This window comes from Hippoglossus hippoglossus, chromosome 13 (genome assembly GCF_009819705.1).
Source record: "Hippoglossus hippoglossus isolate fHipHip1 chromosome 13, fHipHip1.pri, whole genome shotgun sequence".
In the NCBI taxonomy this organism is placed as follows: Eukaryota; Metazoa; Chordata; class Actinopteri; order Pleuronectiformes; family Pleuronectidae; genus Hippoglossus; species Hippoglossus hippoglossus.
In genome coordinates this window covers 21,472,449-21,493,449 of record NC_047163.1, presented here as the reverse complement: position 1 = coordinate 21,493,449, position 21,001 = coordinate 21,472,449, and the positions used below count along the sequence as shown (strand labels likewise).

Sequence of the window (21,001 nt, the reverse complement as noted above, 5' to 3'; positions counted from 1 at the left end):
ATTCAGCACGAAGCACAGCTGAGGCTATTGGGAATGTCACATTCAGCAGGTATTTGGTCATTTATTTATTCTGACCTAATAATGGCACAGGAAGAAAAAAAAGGGAATCATCAGTGTTATTACAAATCCTAGGGGGTGTGCTGTAAATGTCACATCCATCCATCCATCCAATAAGCATTGAGACATTTCAATTAGGAAAAAAAACTTAATTTGCACTGGAGGCGAAGTCAGAGATCACTGAGGTCATTACGTTTCCTCCTCTGTGGTTCACAGCCAGGACAACACAGCACCACGATTGACCACATTCATTCATGAAAGTTTTGTGACTTTCAAATACTACAAGTCAAATAAAGTTCTTTGCTATTCTTCCTCTTCCATAATGTAATAGTAAATGTGTTGCATGAATTTATTTCTTATAACTTTCATACATCCAACATAAACACACAAAGGCAACAATGAATTTATCATATTGTGACATCCTAAACTTAGAGTTTTCCTCTCTTGGCATGTTTAAGATCTTTTAAAATCAGTTTTCATAGACCATGGCATTGCTTTTTATTCTCTATCATTCATTTTTTTGTCTGATTCCAATATATTTATATGTCATTACTGTGTTTTTAATCTGTTGGCTGTGTGTGTGCTTGCTGATCATCTGGACCAAAACCTCCTGAGGAGGAGAGATAGATGGATGGATGGATGGATGGATGGATGGATGGAGATGATATTTGTTTTTTATGTACTTAATATGTACTTTATATGCTCTGCCCTAGCAGCCATGAGGACACTTGTTTTGTGAATATCTTTCAACTTTCCACACTAAGCTGACCTGCACATGTGTTTTCCAATATGTGTATGAATAAATTAACTGCTGAAGCTGCACCAGCAAACAGTTGAAACAGTGTAAAACACACAGTAAAACATAAGAGAACTAAGTTGGACGTTCACATCACATTATTTTATTCTCCATTAGTTTCACCTCAAACACATACAGTATTTAGACAGAAATGTGTTAAGCATTTGTGTTAAACTGCTCGTTTGTGGGACAACACAGGGACTGAACTCTCCTCTCTTCAAGCTGCAAAAAGAAAAAAAGAATAAATATTAGTATATTATATTCCATGTGAAGTCCAGAGTTGTTGTTGACATCATTACCTCTGCCAAGGAAGTTATGTTTACCTCTGCTGAGTTAAGAGCATTACACAAAAAGAACTGAACAAATTACTATGAATCTTGGAAGAAAGATATGGTATGGGTGAAGGAAGAACCAATACAATTTTGGTGCGGCTCCAGGAACTATTTTTCACTTTCTTTAACATTGTGAGATATTGTGCTTTTCAACATTTCTGTTGATTTCTCAGAGAATAATTCATGGATCTTGATGAAACAAATCTGTTTTTTTTAGGGGACTGATATTTTTAAGTGTGTGCAATTTGGTGATGATTCAAATAAAAATCCAGATGTAGTTAATTTAAATATGGTTTCAAAAGGGGATTGTTGGGTCTTTGTGGAGGTACTCTATGTTCTCGACTCAGGTCATAGAGCCTCTTGAGAAAGGTTCTGACCAATTGAAGACATTATTACTTTTTGTGGTTGAGTTAGAATGTTCTTGTATCATCATGTATTTTTACCTGCAGCATAAGTGTAGATATATTCTGTCTCAGCCTGGTCACCTGAGAAAAAGAAGAATAGAAGGACAGATGGATTTTTCTAAAATATAACCTTTCTTCATATATGCTTGATGTGGTCTCTGTAAAGGGACTTGGGGTTTGTGTGTGTGAGTGTCAGAATTACTTGTCTGGTAGTAGTCATACATCTTGACCACGGCTGGCTTCAGGTTCTGCACTGGCAGCTCCTGGATGAGACGTAACCTGTAGTTGATGGGTATGTCCTTTGGTAGCTGTTGGTTAAAAAGAAAAGACAGATGACGCAATATGTAACAATCAGAAAATCCTTATCTCTTGACCCTCACTGTGAATTCCTCTTACCTCCTGGATGTACACCATAACATGATCATCCTTTTCTTCAACACGATTCACCAGCACGGCGCCTTTGAGCTGTGGGGGAGAGGATAATCAACTGGGTTTCTCATCAATAACGGATGTAAACTAGTCTAAGTTCCACTAATAACTCACCTCCTTCAAAGACTGTGGATCTGGGACAAAGCCAGAGAGCATTTTGATGTTCAGGATCACCATGTTTGTATTTTCCTCTTTTCCATGATATCTGCAATAAACCATAAAGATGTGAAGTCCCATACCTTCACCATTGTCCTCACAGTTAGGATATGTTTGAGCATGTTGGCATAACGGTTCATCCACCATCAGGTACACACTGGTATCTACAGAGCATTGTTTAACAAAAATGACAGTACACCTCCATCATTAGTGTAACTTGTGGGAGCAGATTACTTACAGGCATCTTAGCAACAGACTGAGTTTGTTTTTGGCGCCGTCAGCCTCTGTCTTGACCTCAACACTGAAGGATGTGACTTCAGTCGGAGTTGGGATGTTGTAGTTAAGACTAATCTGAGAAACAGGGAGACAAGGGAAAGTCTAGGATTAAAAATACTGAAATAGAATATCAAGAATTTCCTTTGCTCAAATTTATGAAACAGAAGAACCATGTTGTTTTCAAGGGAGTCACATTTACAGATCCTGATTTTAGGTTGTTGTATTAAGGGCTGCTGCACACTACAGGATAATCTGGATGATTTTTGACTTGATTCACCCCTTCTGTCAATTCCAGGGGCATTCAGTCTCTGCCGATTATCTGCCCAAATAACCCTGAAGTGTGATGGTTATGCAAAATGATCTTAGTTCTACAGATTGAGTGAGAGCCTCCCCGATCTCGAATCATAAATATCAAATAAGTTTTATTTTCACGATAATTGGCTCCGACAGAAACCCGCATGCAAGTTTTCAGCACTCCAGTTCAGAAGGTGGCGGTAATGGACAACCTAAAAGTTGTTTGCTAACCACCATACAAAATAGAGGTAGACGAAAAAGAATCACCCAAGTGTGTCTTTGAGATCCGAAGTCTCTAGAATTGCCACTGTGAAAAGGTTTTCTTTAAACATCAAGTCTGTCACTATGTTGAGGTGAGCATTTATCCAACAGAAGCAGTTAAAGCTCCAGTGTTGACTGACCTGTATTGAAGCACACACGCTGCCCTTCACCTTCACGCTGTACTTTCCTATGACGTCCTGTAGCCTCTTCTCCTGGTACAGCAGTTTGTTGTCCCTGTTCACATCAAATGACAGCTGACTACTGGGGGACTGGACCATCACTGTGCTTGAACCCTTTGGATTGAATACCAGAGTGGAGTAAAGAGCCAGAGCCTGAAGAGCCACCACTGTGTCCTGCAACACACATAAAATACTCTATGTTACTTTAAATCTTTACACATATAATCACTTGTGTTTACACATACAGCAGGAAGAGGTGGAAGGTCACCATTAAAAAGTAAAAGCTGACAATAGTGCCCCACTGTTATACACTAGTGATTGGGTTGGAAACTTGTGCTGTACTCCTATACTGTAACAGCAGCAGCTAACCCTTGTTGACAGGTAATGCAGCACCGATCATATTTCAGAACTTTGAAAGCAAACATGATTTTCACTATCAGGAATTTAACTGAATTTCATTTTTTTTTAAGAAAACCTATTTGGAATTTTTCAGATAAGATGTAATTCTCTAACCTACTTACAATCTAAATCATAAACTAATTTATGTAAATACAGCGACACACACACACACACACACACACACACACACACACACACACACACACACACACACACACACACACACACACACACACACACACACACACACACACACCTCTGTTTGGCTTGTACCTGTGTGGACGAGAAGCCTCCATAATAGTTCTGCTGACCCGTCAGCCATCTGACAATGCGAGAGGTGTAGCCCAGCTCTTCAGCACTGGGCGAGGCACTGAGTTTGGCCAGCATCACATAGGAGCTGATCTCCACAGACAGAGAGGCCGATGTTTCTGTTGCTGTCTGAGTCCAATGGAGGAAACCCCCTAAAACACATCCATCCACAAACATACAGGCATAAGGTCAGCTACAGTGACAGTAAGTGAAGGCAGAACGATTTCCTTGAGGAGGACAGCAGCTCGCCTTGTTTGTGTCCAACTGTGTCAAGGTGCTGCAGGAGGTGAGCACGGGTCTCCATGTCTCCTGCCAGGGTAAAGACGTACGCCAACAGAGCTGTGGTGTAGGTGTTGCTGAGGTCATTGGCGGACTCCTTAAGGCAGGACAGGCTCTTCTTCACCACAGCATCCTGTAATGCATATTTTAGATTGAGAAAGTATGTACAAATACATAACAACATAAAACTCAGAATTTAGATATTATCACTATAGAGTAGAAAGAGTCTTCAGTCCATCTTCAGAACCACTCAATTAAATAATGAAGAAAGATGCAGAAGTAGCTAAACAACTACCACTGTTGTTAATCACTACAAAGACAGGTCATTATTTTATGAAGCCCACAACACAAACCAAAAGAACTATTTGTGTTAAGATAGTTTTTTCAATCTGAACTCTCCATGAGGAAAAGTAGCCGTTGTTATAGTTAGGTTTATACATTGTAATAGTGCATATTATATTGTTAATTGTGAATCAGGATTAATTGTGGCACTCACAAAAAACAAAAGTGTATACTAACAGGGTGGCAAGTGGGAAGATTTCAGTTTTTTACTCATTAGTACAAACAAAACTATTAATAAAACGTGAATTCTGTTTAAATTTGTGTCAAACTTTCTTTGAAAACATTAGCAGTTGGTGAAACAATCAGAGCTTAATACTGTACTGAAACAGATGCCATACAATGGGAAGTATAGGAAGACATTTATGTAGTTTAGTCACAAAACAGTTTTGTGATTGCTGTGTCGAGCAAAGCAACCAGATTTGAAATCTGAGGCTGTCGATCAGCTTGTTACTCAAGTAAAACAGTAGAAGTAATGTTTCCACCAATGCGCATATTGCCAACACAATGTGTGATATCACTTTGTTATCTCAGGTGCAATATTACTATTCATGCACAATAATACTTTCATAGCAGGGTTGTCAGCATAGAACAGGATTAAGTGTTTGACCCCTTCACACTTTTTGGCATAGAGGGGTGCTTTCAACACATAACTCTTTATTCAAAAAAAGCAAACAATTATTTGTTTTCTTTATCAGTGGAGAGACGATTGGTGCACATATATGTTTATCTTGTAATTGCAAAGTTTGGAGTGAAACAGCGTGAGATAAGTTTGGGGAGGGAGTTTACTCACATCAGTGGACGAATTCATCTCCAAGAAACCGGCAGTGATGTAAGCAGTAAGCGTTACTTCATCAGACACACCACCCTGTAGGAAGGGAACAATATTCACATATCGCATCACTGTGTGTGCAACACACAGGGACCCACTTAACAAACATGATTTTGTGCTTGCAGCCACATTCACTTTAATTCCATTAAACAAATGATTTTCACCAAAATATTTTAAATAAAGTACAGCAAGATATTACTCAGTGATAATAAAATGTCTACTCTTCAGTTTCAAGTGATATTGTTTTAATCACAGTCTACAGGTACAAAAAGCTCACCTTCATCCTGTTGTTAAAAAGTTTTCCTGACTGTTCGAAACAGCCATTTTTACGTTGTTTTTCCTCCAGCCAAGTTTTAGATGATTCAATATTCCTTGGGTCAATGTAGATGAAAGATTTTGCTTTGGCAAAAGATCTCAACACGAAAGCAGTCAGCCTGAGGACATCAAAACAAAGTTAGACACTGACAAAAGGAAAATAAGGAGACGCACTTGTTCTGTATCACGTTTCATGATTCCGAACATAACACAATATGGTATAGGTCATAAGTTTGGCTAGTTCATGCATTAGTTACCAATTAGTGCAGTGCCCGTTCTAAACCTGCCTGTTTGGAATGGCATGTTCTCTTGTCGTGTGTTCTAGAGCTACTTCAGAAATATCCCTTGTCATTAGTGAGTCCTCCTCAGACAGTTCTACAATATACTGTCACTTTTTATTGTTTGTGTGCTGGACGTTGTGCGCAGAGCTTTTTATAAACAGTCTATGGTGAAGAGTGAAGTTAGAAAACTTTGTGTTCATGCTACCTGGTTTATCTGCAATGAAGATTATAAATTCAATGTTTTCATAGAATTAAACTGAATTTGATTGATAACTGTTACTTTGTGTTTTATAAACAATCTTAAATTCCCGAGATATGTGTTCCACATACAGAAACACAGACAGCTGTGGAATAAGTAGGTAGATAAAATAATTCTATGTACATCAGTTATTTCTCACCAAGTGTTCCCTGTTCCTGATCCAAATGTGCTGTAAGCTCCATCAATATGTTTGTAGTTCAGCTGTCTCTGGTAACCTGTAGAATAAAATAAATACAAGCTTATTAGGACATAATGATTCACACCAGTCCCAGATTATTCAGCTAAAGCTAACTGAGGCTCACCGCTTGACAGGAAGTTGGTAGACTTCTCCATGATGGCCGGTGTCAGCTGCTGTGTGTTTTTCAGGTAGTGGAGGATATAGATGTTGGGGGCCAGGAGCGCCATGTTCTGCTCACCACATCCATACGGCATCCTAAGCAGCCCATCCAGGTTTTTCAGGGCTCGACCCAGGATGTCGCCTGCACAAATACAGTGACTCACTAAACATGTAAATGACTTGACACTGATATAAAACCATGTTAACAAGCTTCAAACACAGCTGATACAGAAGGCCATGCACTAAAGGAGTTTTGGTATTTTCCCTCAACTGTACTGAATTCTTACATATAGAAATTGTGATCTTTATACAAGTATTATCCTGAAATCACAAGTGCTCCAGTTATTCAACACAAATCTGCACATTTGTGGGAACTGTTGGGTTTCTCTATAAATTTAAGGTCTTGACCTTTTTATGTCATAACCCTTAAAATTGAACTGAACTGAATATCTTTTATTATAATTCATTCTTCATTTTGCCATGGATTTTTTTGTGTGAAGCATTTTGTAACCTTGTTTAGATAGGTGCTATACAAATAAAGTTATTACTTTAATTTTTGACTAAATAACTACTTTCTGTATAATGTATGAAAATGCCATGGTTGCATTATACAAACAAATGCAATCACTCAAGAAGGACAATAATATCCAAATGTCCCTTTTTACTATCAATGTCCTTATTTCTGAGGCATCAAAAGAAAGGTGAACTGTTAACTCTGCAAAATGAGTTTATCCGTTTACCCAGAACTGATAGTGAGGCACGAGCTGATCCCTCGATCACATTCTCAGGGAGCTGTAACTCTACTTCCTCTGTCAAAGCCTCTCCTGTGTACAGACAGAGAACAACCACCTTAGAAACAAATTCAAGCCACGGTCAGGATCAAAACAAAGACATCATTCAGATTTATGAACAGTTAGTGGATCCTGAATCATAGCAGTTCTGATGAAGCAATAAGATCAATACAATGACACATTGGTCCGTCTTGAAGCACAATAGTTCAAATATTACATTCTTATGGACAAAATGTATGAAAATGCATTTAAGTAATGACTTTTGAAAGATTTGGAGATGCTCTCACTAAACTTGGCAGAAAGGCCACAATAACCAATGTATACTACCTTTTTGCAAGTGGTGGTCTACTTACCTTTTGGACAGAGCAGCAGGTTGTGGGTCTTTGTCATTTCAGTTCCCTCAGCCTGAGAGGGAAATAGGTAGGGAATAATGAGAGTTGCAGAGTTTCCAACATGTATTTTTTTTTAAAAGGCTTTGGAATAAAGACCATTGCTATTATGTATTAAAGACAACTACCTTTACTATGAGTGGTCGAGTGACCACGTCGATACGGCCTCTTTCTGGAACGCTCACAATCTCATTGCCACAGGAAGTGTGAGATTCCACAGCCTCAGCAGTCACCGACACATTCACAACCCCTTAGAAAAAAAGTTCATTAAACCCTGTTTGAAACTTGATTGAGAATTATCTCAGATCCAATAAATTTCAAAAGTATTTTGCCACTGTGATGGATTTCCCTGATTTCACAGAGATTTAAAAGATGTGGAAATAGGCACAGTAATTCCACCACGTTGGCAAAGGTGTGGATGAAAGCTTGAAGCCTCACCTAAAGCTGTAGGGGACATGTTCCAGCTGAGGGTCAAGCGCTCATTGCCACACAAACAGGATGTGTACTTATCACCAGAGAGGGGGGTGAGGGTGTAATCTAAGGAGTGTGCTGGCGCCACAGAGACCTGTTCAAGAGACACAACAATATATTTTGAAACTGCTGATGTGAAGCGAATGTGAACAAATGCTCAAACTGCTGCATGTTTTGAGACATACAAACCTGATTCTACGTCTCAGTAACATTGATACTAATAAAATTAGGAATAAACCAAAATGTGTCCGTAAACCAATGTTGATCTTTAAAATTTGCATCTTGCATCATTATATATATCAACTGTTCAAATGAGAAAAATTAGATGCTTGTTTAATTCATAACTAATTCATGAGGTGTGATGTACATTCATTAGTGTACAGATGAATTTAATATATATTAAAGGGCATCATCAACATTGCACTATATGTGTAGGATGCCCTCAGGGTCTCCACAGAAGGGTTAGTGAAGTATTTTGAATCTCAATTGTTCATAACAGTCAAAAATTGGAATCAAATTAAGATTTCACCATGAATTTGGCTACATAAAGTAATTTCAACAACCCTGCAAAACATTCCCTTCAACCTCACGTTTGTGTTTAGTGCCAACTCGTAAATGTTTGCAGGTGAAGATAGAGAACATAAAATCTGCTAAACATCAGAAAGTTAATGTTGTCATTATGATGCTAGATTGTTGCTAAGCTGACATTAGTTTACAGGCTATTTAAAACTTCCTTTACCATGATGCAGCTGGAAAGGTAGTTGAAGATGGTTGCCTTCAGTTCAAAGTGCTCCCCCCGGATGATGGAGTAGGGCATCGTGAGCTCGAGGAAGAATGGCTGGAAGACGGTGATTTCTTTACGAGGAGCCAAGCCAAAACCCTGAGGGGACAAACAGAAAGCCTCCGTCTCCCAGGTGGTGATGGTATCAGGGACAAGGAGGGACACATCCTTCGTTCCGGATGCTCTGGATTAACAAATACACAGAGACACAGCGACTGTGAGCTAGAAAAACTTCGAAAATTGACAAATTTGACAATAAAATCATCATTGCAGATAAACCAGGTAGGATGAACACAAAGTTTTCTAAATTCCCTCTGCAGCATACAATGTTTATGAAAAAAGTTCTGCACACAAAATACAAAAAATTTACAGTATATTGTAAAACTGTTTGAGGTGGACTCACTAATAAGAAGGAATAATTATCTGGTATAATATAATATAATATAATATAATAAATAGTTTGCAGGGAAAAAGCAGAAAGTCAGAAAGAAAAACTCAGTTACACATCCAACAATGTAATAATGTAAAGTCATAATAATATTTGATTCATATACAAGCTCACCCAACTTCCACCAGGTCCCATATCCAAGTCTCGGGGAAGAAAGTACGGACTGTCTCTATAGCTGGAAGAGGAGAGTTTCGGGCACCATGACCTTCAGGCACGGCCATATTCCCTTGTTCTTCCATTACGTCCATTCGGGCCATTACAGAAACACTGTGATAGGCAACAACTGAAAAGAAACCAGAAAATATTCAACTAGAAAGACAGAAGTAACCAGTGGTGGGATATAACGTAGTAAATTTACTTAGTTACTGTACTTAAGTACATTTTTCATGATGTGTACTTTACTGAAGTAGATTCTTTTTTTTATGTTGTAATCAATGAGAGATCTGTATCTCTGAACCAATCAGCACATGCAGGAAACATTAGACACTGCCTCTTTTAACACCAGCAAAGCTGCAGATGGAAAATGGATTTGACCAGCCATTATGATGAATAGGCAGATGGTTGAGAGAGATGGCAACAGATATGTCGATGGGAAAGTTTACCTATATTGTTAAAGGAAAGAAGTATGGAGCCCTCTCATTTTCTATCTTAAAAATGGTGATGTTGGTTATCTCATTGATCCAGAGGATGATTAACATACAAATAAAGAGAGCGGACTGTTGGATGTCCGGAGCAAGGGGGAGCCCTGTTAAGTGTTAAATTGCTAATGTGTACTATCATTAGTTAGCCACTTATTATATTGTGTTTGTATTATGTGCTGCTGATTGTCATTATTTTCTTTTTCCTATTATTAGATGCGGGGTGGGGTGGCAATGTTGATTAAATAAATTGATATTATTAATGTACTGATATTGTAGTGGGTGGGGGTTCAAGGGGCAATGGTGTGTCTATAATATTGTTAAGTATATGTGGAAAATCAATAAATAAATGTAGGAAAAAAGTAATGATGAATAGGCTACACACTTTTACTTTCAATAATTTACAACTATTTAAATGAAAGTACTTACTTATACAAGAACATATACAACAGTTAGCATACTTACCATGGTGTCCATGGTGTTCTTGGTGGTATTCTCTTCCTTTGAAGTTGAGGCATGGAGGCATTCGGATAAACAAGTTTGTAGCCATCTTCAGTCCAACGTTCTAGACATTCGAACAACATACAACCATTAACTGCATGTAAAAAAAAAATGAAATCCTTTATTATGACGCTATCTGTATGTGGATTTACCTGGAAAACTGTAAATGCATCAGTACTCTCAGCAGGACGTGGATAAATGTATCTTCTTGGTCTCACCCGCAAGCATTCTACTGCATCATTTACATCATATGGAATATAAGACGCTTTGGTGACAGGCAACAAGTCAAAAATCTGTAAAGAAAAAAAGGTTGAAAGCTTGAAACTGCTGCATGAAGATCTGATGACTGTATTCCTGGATTTAGGGCAGTTTCATCTCAAAAGGTGGATGTCAAGTACAAAACACTCATTATCTAGTTCGCGAGCGGTATGGAGACATGTTAAGGGTTTTTCTGTTGTTTTATTACGTCTGAAGATAGGTCACTAATCAGCTACACTGTTTACCCCTGAAACTCCAAAAGTGTTTTGTGGATTCAAACACTTCAGGACATAAAGCCATAGCCTCTCGGTAACTGATATTTTAAATGGTGGAAAAGATTTTGCAGAGGAGTACTAAAATAAAACTCCAGGATGTCAGCATCTATTTGTAGAGTAGCAGTTACCTTGTCTGCAGTCAGACCCTTCCCTGGCCTCATGATGAGGACGCTCTGGTCGACAGCGCTCACTCCACACAGGGAGTCTGGTTGGGCCTTCAGCTGCATGGTGGTCTCCTCTCCTGGGACTGCTGAGGATGGAAGAAACTCCAGCGACACCTGACAAACACAGAAAACACACATCCCACCATCTGGACTTCATTGGAATAAGACTAGAGTCTATAATATTGATAGTGGTACATTGATGTATATTCTACCCAAACTTCTTAAAATGTAAAACAAATGTCAAACAAACTTAAGGAGCTGGTGTTGGGACATGGTTTTTGTGAAACCACACTTAGGCCTACATGTGCCGTCAAAAGCCTGAAGCCGCATGTCCCTTTGTCCTGGAGAAAACCAGACCCTCCAGGACTCAGTCTCCCAGGGACACAGGTTTCAACTCCTATTGGTCACTGTGGGTCCCATGACCTGTGAGGTCACCGGGCCAATATAAGGCCTGTTCCCACTCTCTTCTACCTCTTTTCTACAATCCTTCCGAGGGGAGAAGGCATCCAGTCTCTTTCCCTCCAACTCTTCGAGAGGAGCACAAAGGTGCAGCTTCCAGCTCATCTCACCAAGGAAACCTCCTCGCAACCCAAGCTCTACCAACCTCCTAGCAGCGACGCGATGTCCTGCAGGAAAACTTCAACCAGCAACTGAGCTACACAGCTCAACAGACCCACAAAGGCAGGAGCCACAAACCAGCAAGACGACTTCACAAAACTGCGATCTGCACAGCAACTATTTTTCCCCTTTCCACGGACGGGTAACACAACTGGGCTTAATAATTATACTAGGCGAAGCAAAGCCTGTTTATTCAATTCTGTGTGATGTTTATAAGTTTCATTTGTGTTGCTGTGATATTGTGGTTACAAGTGATTTTGAAAGTTAATGTTAGTTATGTTCTTCAGTCCTTCCTTGCATGCATCTAGTAACTTTCTCTAATTTGGCACACACACAGACACACGCATAACTCTTCACCTAATTATCTCTACAGGTCGTAAACATTCCAATAGGGGGGGGAAGGGTGTTATCATTTTGGCCAGCCGCCATTTTGAAAGCACGCTGACTCACACAGACACACACACATGCATACTCACATACATATCTTTGTTTAATAAGTACACCGTTAGTAATTTGTGTTTTTATACTTTATTATATTCATCATAAATGTTTTTCTTTCACAAATGTTTTTTTATTAATGTTGCATAAGTGAATTTTGCCAACCTCTACACTGTCAAGAACTCCATATCCTTCAACTTAGCTAACTATCTATATGGTAATTTTGGTTATAGTTATTCATTTAATTGTTAATCAGAGTTCCAAATTTGTAGTTAGTACTTTTATGAGACTTAATCAATATATTGGCTATCTTTTCCCTTCCTTTGAAGGGTGGTGCCCCGAGGAAACTTTAATCAATTAAAGTTATTATTTAATATTAATGATAAAATATTTATATTTTATATTTTATTTTGATAACCAAATTTATTGAATGCCAAAAGGCACACCATTTTATGGTATCACGTTCAATGCATTATTGCAAAACACTGGTATGTGTTCCGGAGGGGAGTGGCCACATGGCAGATTGACCTGTCGGAGTTTGCTGTATAAATGAACTCATGATGGCTGATGTCCTGTATTTTAAAGCTTGATCAAACTTCAGGACAGATGTGGAGAGCTAAAGACTTGACTGCTGACAGGGGGGATTGTGCACTTTTATACACACTACAGTTTGGGTTATGCCAAACTATGGTGACTTATTCCACACATGAACACCAGAGAACATGGTGGTGACCTGCATATGCTGTTGGCACGCTTTTGTTGAGGGCAGTCCCATGCAGCAAAACCAATGGTTGGTCTCAGTTATTAAGGATATTACGAGCTAAAGTCTCCACTGCCTGTTGTGCTCAGGCTGGTTCTTCCTTGTGGTGATGGAGGAGGTCAGAGCAGCATAGCTGTCATAAATGATCTAGTCTCTGTGGATTGGCTGACTGAGATGTTGATCTGCACTTTCTGGCTTAAGATGAGGGACATGAATCATGACACAAGTGAACTTGTCGTACACAGATCACAACACAATATTACTGGTTTGTCACTGAACTCAGGTAAAAGTAATTCATCTGATGTGAGTGTGGTTTTTCTACATGAACACTTTATATCAGTACTTCTACAAGTGCCATCTAGCTTATTGATTTATTGATTCATAAATGCTCATTGTGGCCTTTCAAATCTAATTCCCTGTTTGATTTGTATTATTGGCCATATTCTAATAAGAAGCCTTACCGCTCCCATTTGCTCAAATTCTCTGTCCTCTCCTCCTATAGGACAGGGCTGCATATGCACACACACACACAAACTGAGCGGTAACACATAAAGAGTTGAACTTGTTGACTACTTTCTCAAACTGGCTTGCTACTCCATACCCTTGTGGAAAGCCTGGGTACATATCCACATTATGTAGCAAACACTTTCTGCACCTACATCTGACAAGCGCAGCTGGTGCCTCATGTTTTCTTCTATACTGACCTTGTGACTGAAGCACTTCTCTACAGAGAAGTCAGCACTGTGAGCGATCACAGTCTCACTGGGGAGGACGGCGTATGCCAAGACCTGGACTTCTGGCGACATTTCTGGATGCACATTCAACTCAAACGATATTCCACCCTCAGTCACTAAAAGGTGAAGTTAGAAACAACAAGTATCATCCACATGTCTCCATTTAATACAACAGCAGTACAAGTATATTTTCATTCCATGTATATCTCAAATATAAGATTTTCCAGACTCTTGATTAAAGCCCGTCTCTGCTCACCCGGAAGGTCTTGAACTTCAATCTGTTTAAATCCTTGCATGATAATGGCTCCTCTGGATAAGACCTAGAGAGTTTGTGACAAAATGGCAGAATGAATGAGTCATGCAAAAATAAAACCTCATTCCCTGGCACAATAGATCAGTGGTTCTCAACTGCTCTGGCTTCGGGGCCCACCATCACCCCTTAATGACAAGCCGTGACACAAATCGAGGAAAATTTTCAACTTCTCAAATTTATTTAATGAAAAGATGGTGCAGTTTGAACCTGAAATAGTACAGAATATGTGTATGACAACACAAAAAGTTAAAAGTTTAATGAAAACACGAGCAGGTGGCGATGCTAGAGAGGGGGATATTCCCTTTTACACTCAATTAGCTGCATTTTAATAAAAAACCCAAAAGTGCATCTTAAGGACACAAGGTAAAACAACATATATAACAATTCAGTAACTTCAGCCTTTTTTAACAGACTCAACAGTGCTTTCATGCACAAACATGAAATAAAAAAGTCCAACTACATTACATTTCATTTAGCTGACGCTTTTATCCAAAGCGACTTACAATAAGTGCATTCAACCATGAGGGTACAAACCCAGAACAACAAGAATCAAGAAAGTACAATTTCTTCAAAAAAGCAAAACTACAAAGTGCTATAAATAAGTGCCAACTACTGAGAAGTAGTTTCAAAAAGACTCCTCACACTCCTTAACAAAAACTGTTAAGGAGTGTGAATAGACTGCACTCCGCTGCATAAAAAAAATCCCCTTAAAAATAAAAGCACAGGATTTTTTTCGTAACATTTGTTTTTGCCCAGGCAAAGGCCCGCGACCCACTGAAAATGGGTCCGTGACCCACCAGTTGAGAATCAATAAATGCAAGTTTATATCAAAGGTTTTTGGATTTAATTTAATGAACATTTATTTATAATCGAAATTTATTGAGGGAGGCCCTCATTTGAAATGAAGTCAATTGAGGGGATACAATAAAATACACATAAACAGATACAGTGAATAAATTAACACAGTAAATATGATGCATAGAGAATACAGAACATAAAACAATTCAAGTAAAATCAAGTAAAACACATTAAGAAGATAAAGCTGTCAAGCATGCAAATCCCCTGGGGGAACTGAAGTTTTTTTTTTTTAAGACACTTTGCAATGAGTTCCAGGCAGTAGGCGCAAAGAAACTAAAAGCAGTTCTAACAACCTCTGTACAAATGCGAGGGGCCTGCAATGGAAGCCATTCATTTGAACACGTTTGATATCTGAACTGATCCTTTAAGTCAGATGTCAAAAACTGATATGAATGTCATTTTAAAATATATTTTCCATGTCCATATTTGTGTGAAAAACATATTGTGATAAGCTGAGAAATAGTTCACTGACAACTCACCAGGTAGATCACCATTACGGAGGCCCCTGTCTCTCCAACGACAGTGTATTTGATGGAGATCTCTTCTTGTGTGTCACAAGACAGTGGATTTGTCTTCTTCACCACCTCCAGGGAGCTGACTGTTTGGGTGTCAGCAGAGGGAGGTTGGGTCATAGACACTGATTGATGGCCAGTCTCGTAGTATCGAGTTCTATAACCAGCGTAGCCCAGTGTTGGTGTATTACTAACCTAGATCGTAGAAAAGAAACACGATGAAGTGGAGGAAGACTTTGGAAAGTGAGTTCAGTTATCATAGAAAAGCTAAATGTCAAGGTAAAGACACAGTTCCTGTTGCAATATTGCCACTATACAATGGTGCACCCATGATCCGCTGCTGTACTTTTAGATAACACCTTAGCTTCTCACTCTTGGGCCGTGTTGTCATTGTCATGAAGGTGATTTTATGTGGCTGACGAGTTATCTCGTACTTACGTGCAGGTTGATCTCCCCATTGAGTTCAGCTGTGGAGAATGAGAAAGTGGCCACACCATCGCTGTCAGTGGTGAGATTCTGCAGCAGACGTGAGGACCACCTCTCACCTTCAAACAGGTAGACCTGCATGTCAGCTATGGGTGTATCATTGAAGTGAACCACTTTAACCTGTTAGGGGCAGAGCATTGTGTCAGTGAGGATGCACATCGCTTTGGTCGAATGACAGTGATGACATCAAGGGAAAAATCTGCACTTACTTTTCCTTCCACATTTGATCCTTTGTCATAAATCTTGGGTGTGTCGATGAACATCAGCTTTCCAATAACATATGAAATCTGCAGTCTCTTCATTTGTTGGAGTGAAATACCTATAATGGAGTCCTCCATGTTACAAGGATGTATGTAACATGTTGTTCAAGTAACATATACTGTATAAATTTGCTACAAAATATCTCTTTGATGTATGAATAAAATATCAAATATGACAAAGACATGCCTGTCCCTTCCTCTTCCACTTCAACAGTCAGATCCAAGTAATCTTGTAGCACCTTTTGGTCGAGTTTTGTGAAAGTTGTCATCTTGAAGGTAAAAGTGGCACAACCTTTCTTTCCCGTCTAAAATCACAAATGAAATAAGATTAGATAGATTTAATTCAAACTTACACTCCTTTCATTCATTCAGTTTTCACTTAACGTAGTTTCTCAGTATTTACAGTCTGAGGGTCATGCTCTTCTCAGACAACTACGTTCTGCAGAGTGACATGCAAGTTTAACCTGACAAATGTTCGGAGCACCAAAGTAACCACCATCATAATAACCATTAACAAATGCCATCGTAATTAACGTGAGTATTTAGGACTGAAACTGCCAAAACAAAAAAGGAATAAATAAATAAATCATTAAAAAATATCAATAATAAACATAAACATAAATAAATAAATATAAACAATACATACAGTTTGAAAACATGAATGTAGTACATAAATAAATATCTATATATACATGCATTTTTTGATTTTTTTGATTTTCACGATTATTTATTTATGTCCCTAACATCCACTAACATTAAATGGCGGAAGGTATTAATTAGTGTGGTAGAACAAGGGATATTATCCATTTTGTCCTATGTTCTAAAAAGGGAAAGCGTTTAGTTAAAAAAGGCAAAAGGCATGTTAACGAGGTGGGCGGGGTTGACTCAGTCTAATGCTGGCATTTAAGAATAAAAAATAAATAGATAAATCAATAAGTAAATTAAGAAATGATATTTGAATGAAGTACATGTCACCTTCCCCACACTGATACACAGAAAAACACAGTTACACTTTGCTTCTTGTTCCTGCTGAGAGATGATTCTGTCCACTGTACCTCCTTTGTCTCCTCGTAGCATGGGGGTGTTATGTCAGGCAGTCCCTCTGGATTATCAGGAGTAACTATAGCAAAAAAATAGCGACTAAGAGGTCGGCAGACCTTAACTTTGACACTGCCTGGCACAGGTTGTCCATATGTATACCTAAGAAACACATTGTGATTGTTGAAAAGGAGACATCCAATCACCAACTGGATCTTATTCAGAGTTACAATATTTTGAGAGTGCACTTGTCAAGCAAAGGATTTGACTTACTTTGCACATATTTCAGCTTTTATTTCTTCCTGCTCAATACTGACGACATCAGCTGCCGTTATTTTTGCATCAAATTTAGGCAAAACTGTGGATGAAATATGGTTGTTACACATTATTGCTACATTGCGGGTAGATGGAAATGGGATTTTTTTTTAAACAGCCATAACTTACCATATTTCTCCACCTTGAAACTGTGATATATTTTATCCTGGCCAACAGTTACAATAACCTGGTAGATTCCTTCCTGGGCCTCAGAGTTCAAGGAGTAAGAAAGTTGCAGTATGCTGCTATCAGCTGTTTTATTCAGCCACTGTGCAACTCGGTTATCATTAGAATCCTGTTTCATAAAATAAATGGGAAGGAACATGTGTTTATGACACAAAAATGAAACTCATGTAAAGGGATGTCACAAAGAAATACAGCGCTCAAGATGCTGCTAAGCATTTCATTTGTTTCTATGTCCTCTCTTCTGCCGCTCTCTGGAGCAGCCCGGCGGAACAGGCTGTTTTCGCATGCCTCATTCATTATTTATGAGCCCCTCCTCAGAAGCTGGACTGGTATCGGCTGAATGGGGTCGCGAGAAGATTGCGATTCCATGATGACATCACACGGAGAGGAGGTACGAAACGTAACGTTCCTGTAACATATTTCTTAGAATGGACTGAGTTAAAAAGTCCGTGGAGTGACTGTTTTCATACTTTGAGGGTCCCTACTGACCCCCTTCAAGTAATTAGTAAAAGCCCAGAAAATGTATTTTGCACAATGTGGGCCCTTTAAAAAGGAAAAGGCACAAATATGTAAAAAGATTTAACTTTCATCATTGTTGTAACAGTTGTTCACATGTAAACCCTCTTGTTTCAGTGAAGCCAAATTTAATAGGTTGGTAGCAAAATCTTTAAAACTTAATTTACTCTTAAAGTTTTAGAATTTTGAAATACTGACATAAAACATTTTGTTGGCTTGTTCACTCAGCTCTTGGGGCACTTGATGATTTTGGGAGGTTTACATTTTACCAATATGTTAAACTCCTCTACTTCAGTATACAGTGTGATAAAGTGTGAGTGTATTATAGTGTGGATGTTAGACTTACCTCAACTTCAATTATATTGTACTGCAAGAGAAGAAAGAAAGAAACAAAGATAACTTTGTTGAAAGACAGGTTGCTTTACATTGATCTCATCATGCAGTGTCCAAACAGGGTGGGTAGGAAATCAACAACACAATAGTATCGAGCAGCTAAAGCTCTGATGTGTGGCTATCAATTATCTAATGCAGTGTTTTATTTTCTTCAATAACATGTTGCGATATGAGAAACTAGTGTTAGCGGCCTGCAGGTCTATAGACTCCGCAAACAGAGTCCTGCTTGTACTATTGACCCTTCATCAGGAGCTGACGATTAGAGACATACAGTAACTGTGGTTAAAGGGCAAATCTATGTCTGTCACTTCATTACATAACTGATGTTCAGTTTAACCCAGTCAACCAAATTAAACCTGCACCGTTGTCACACAGAATCACTGATACTGTGGTTTGTGAGTGGAATCTACAAGATGGAGACAGTTCAAATACTCACCAGCCGATTGGTGGGTCTCATCCTGCTGTCCAGTGTGACGACTCTGAAATGCACTGAGAAATTCAAAGAGGTTACATTAGGCTTTTGCTAAATATCCTGACAGGCCACTTAAACTGCGGTCTGCACAGAGCTGATAATGTTACTGTTTGGCTTTAAAATCATTCTCTCTGTTATCTCTCTGTTTCTGATTCCCTCAGGAAGCCACCAAACACATCAGACCCGACTTGAATTGAAATGAAAATACCAGAGTAAAATTAAAGCAAAACGTGATAAAACAAGATTAAATGTATTTTCTTTATTGATCTGTCAGATATTTAGTCTGTCGCCATCCGCCACGATTATTCTATCCATACATAAAACGAGTCAGCTCGTAGATCAGGTGAGAGCCAAGTGTTTCCCATCACGCCCTGAGGCGTTGACGAGTATCTGCAGTCCCTGACCCCAAACACTCCATTGATTTTAAAGGAGAAAGCTGTCTATAACTGATATACAGCATATTGTGCACAACAACATAGATCATTAGATCAAAATTACTTGTTTGTCCAGGGAGGTAGATGGGTTTATCTGTTTGGACAAACGTCATCGGTTGGTAGACAGTGGCCTTGACTTTCCTCACTTCTTTTGAGTAAAATGTGTCGCCTTTCACCTCCACCTCAAAGTTGTACACCTCTTGATTCTGCACCAGGGGAACCTGTCAGAGAAATATGTGTTAATACTGAATAAATGAACATGTCTTCTGAATCAAAGCCTTTCTCATGAGCTGACCTTAAAATCAACGCAGTCATGAAACTCCTGACTGGAAGATTTTCTCAGAAGGGTTGTGTTCATTTCAGCAGAAATCAGAGTGATGGTCATGTCCAGAGTCTCGTTGGGCTTCAGGAGACTCGCACAAAATTTGGTTTCAGCTCCAGCCTCAAGAACTGCAGGGATGGCTACCATGTAATGCCTATAGACACAGAAACATACACACATGCCATTGGGCAGCCTGTCACACTGGATCTCACACGCAGGGAACACCAACCCAAACTTCTGTAGCAAATCAACAAGATCGAAACCCTATTTCGAAAAGAAAAGTACACACACAAAAAAAAAAAATAACAGGCAAACTTACGGTTCTGCCAGGACTTGAGCGAGACACATGCAGCTCAAGAGGACACAGAGTGTCCATGTCCACATCTGAATCCCAGGATGACCCATGACTGACTGAGATGATCCTCACAGTCAGTGTCTGTTAAATAGCCACTGATACAGAACCCCCGCCACGCCACCCTCCAAACACACACACACCCACACACAGACATATCCACACACACACTCTCATGCAACTGCTCTATTTAATTTCCAGTAAGTCTTGACTCATAAGTCAATCATTTATAGACTTAGCATATAAGACTGTGTCAGAGATGCCTTTAAATATATTTAATATTGTGTATTACGGTCTGACTAAAGTGATATTTCACAGAGGGTTGACCTGAGAGAGCTGACGGCCTCTGCTGTGGTGCGATAGATTCAATGTTTTGTGTCTGGTGTTGCGATAAGATGAACATTGAGAGAACCCACCACTCTCATGAGGATTATTGGCATAATGACGTATCGTGACCTTGACTGATATTGGTACAACACTGAAATGCTTCTATTGTGCCTTAGGTTTTTTTTATTTGACTGTCAGCATGCACGTTAGACCAAGAATCTTCTCATCTTATTCATCAGACTTCTGTGCAGAGGATTTTCCCTCATCAGTCTCAATACTGTTAAGTCAAATAAGGTAAAGTTTAATATTCAAAAAGTATATAAGTTCAAAACTACAAAAAGTAAAAAATAGGTTCTGAAGGACCAAATTATAACAAGTGACAAACTAGAAATGATCTCACATCATTTATAAAAAAGA

The 21,001-nt window shown here is 39.0% G+C and overlaps 1 protein-coding gene across 1 annotated transcript; it reads right to left on the bottom strand.

Moving 5' to 3' along the window:
• Positions 1–933: 933 nt before the first annotated feature.
• LOC117772663 (alpha-2-macroglobulin-like) lies at positions 934–20,343 on the bottom strand. Its single transcript, XM_034603990.1, has 36 exons — positions 20,225–20,343; positions 19,879–20,059; positions 19,648–19,804; positions 19,114–19,166; positions 18,631–18,651; positions 17,712–17,877; positions 17,541–17,625; positions 17,285–17,429; positions 16,417–16,534; positions 16,179–16,288; positions 15,922–16,089; positions 15,451–15,678; positions 14,057–14,120; positions 13,771–13,916; positions 11,215–11,364; positions 10,706–10,846; positions 10,494–10,617; positions 9,529–9,697; positions 8,925–9,150; positions 8,153–8,279; positions 7,843–7,964; positions 7,679–7,730; positions 7,275–7,358; positions 6,500–6,676; positions 6,337–6,412; positions 5,620–5,776; positions 5,304–5,378; positions 4,142–4,304; positions 3,857–4,044; positions 3,146–3,358; positions 2,413–2,525; positions 2,133–2,223; positions 1,986–2,054; positions 1,792–1,897; positions 1,629–1,670; positions 934–1,075 (listed from the first exon to the last, which is right to left on the bottom strand). The coding sequence occupies exons 1-36, from the start codon at positions 20,308–20,310 to the stop codon at positions 1,071–1,073; spliced, it is 4,398 nt and encodes a 1,465-aa protein (XP_034459881.1). The 5' UTR covers positions 20,311–20,343; the 3' UTR covers positions 934–1,070.
• Positions 20,344–21,001: the final 658 nt, after the last annotated feature.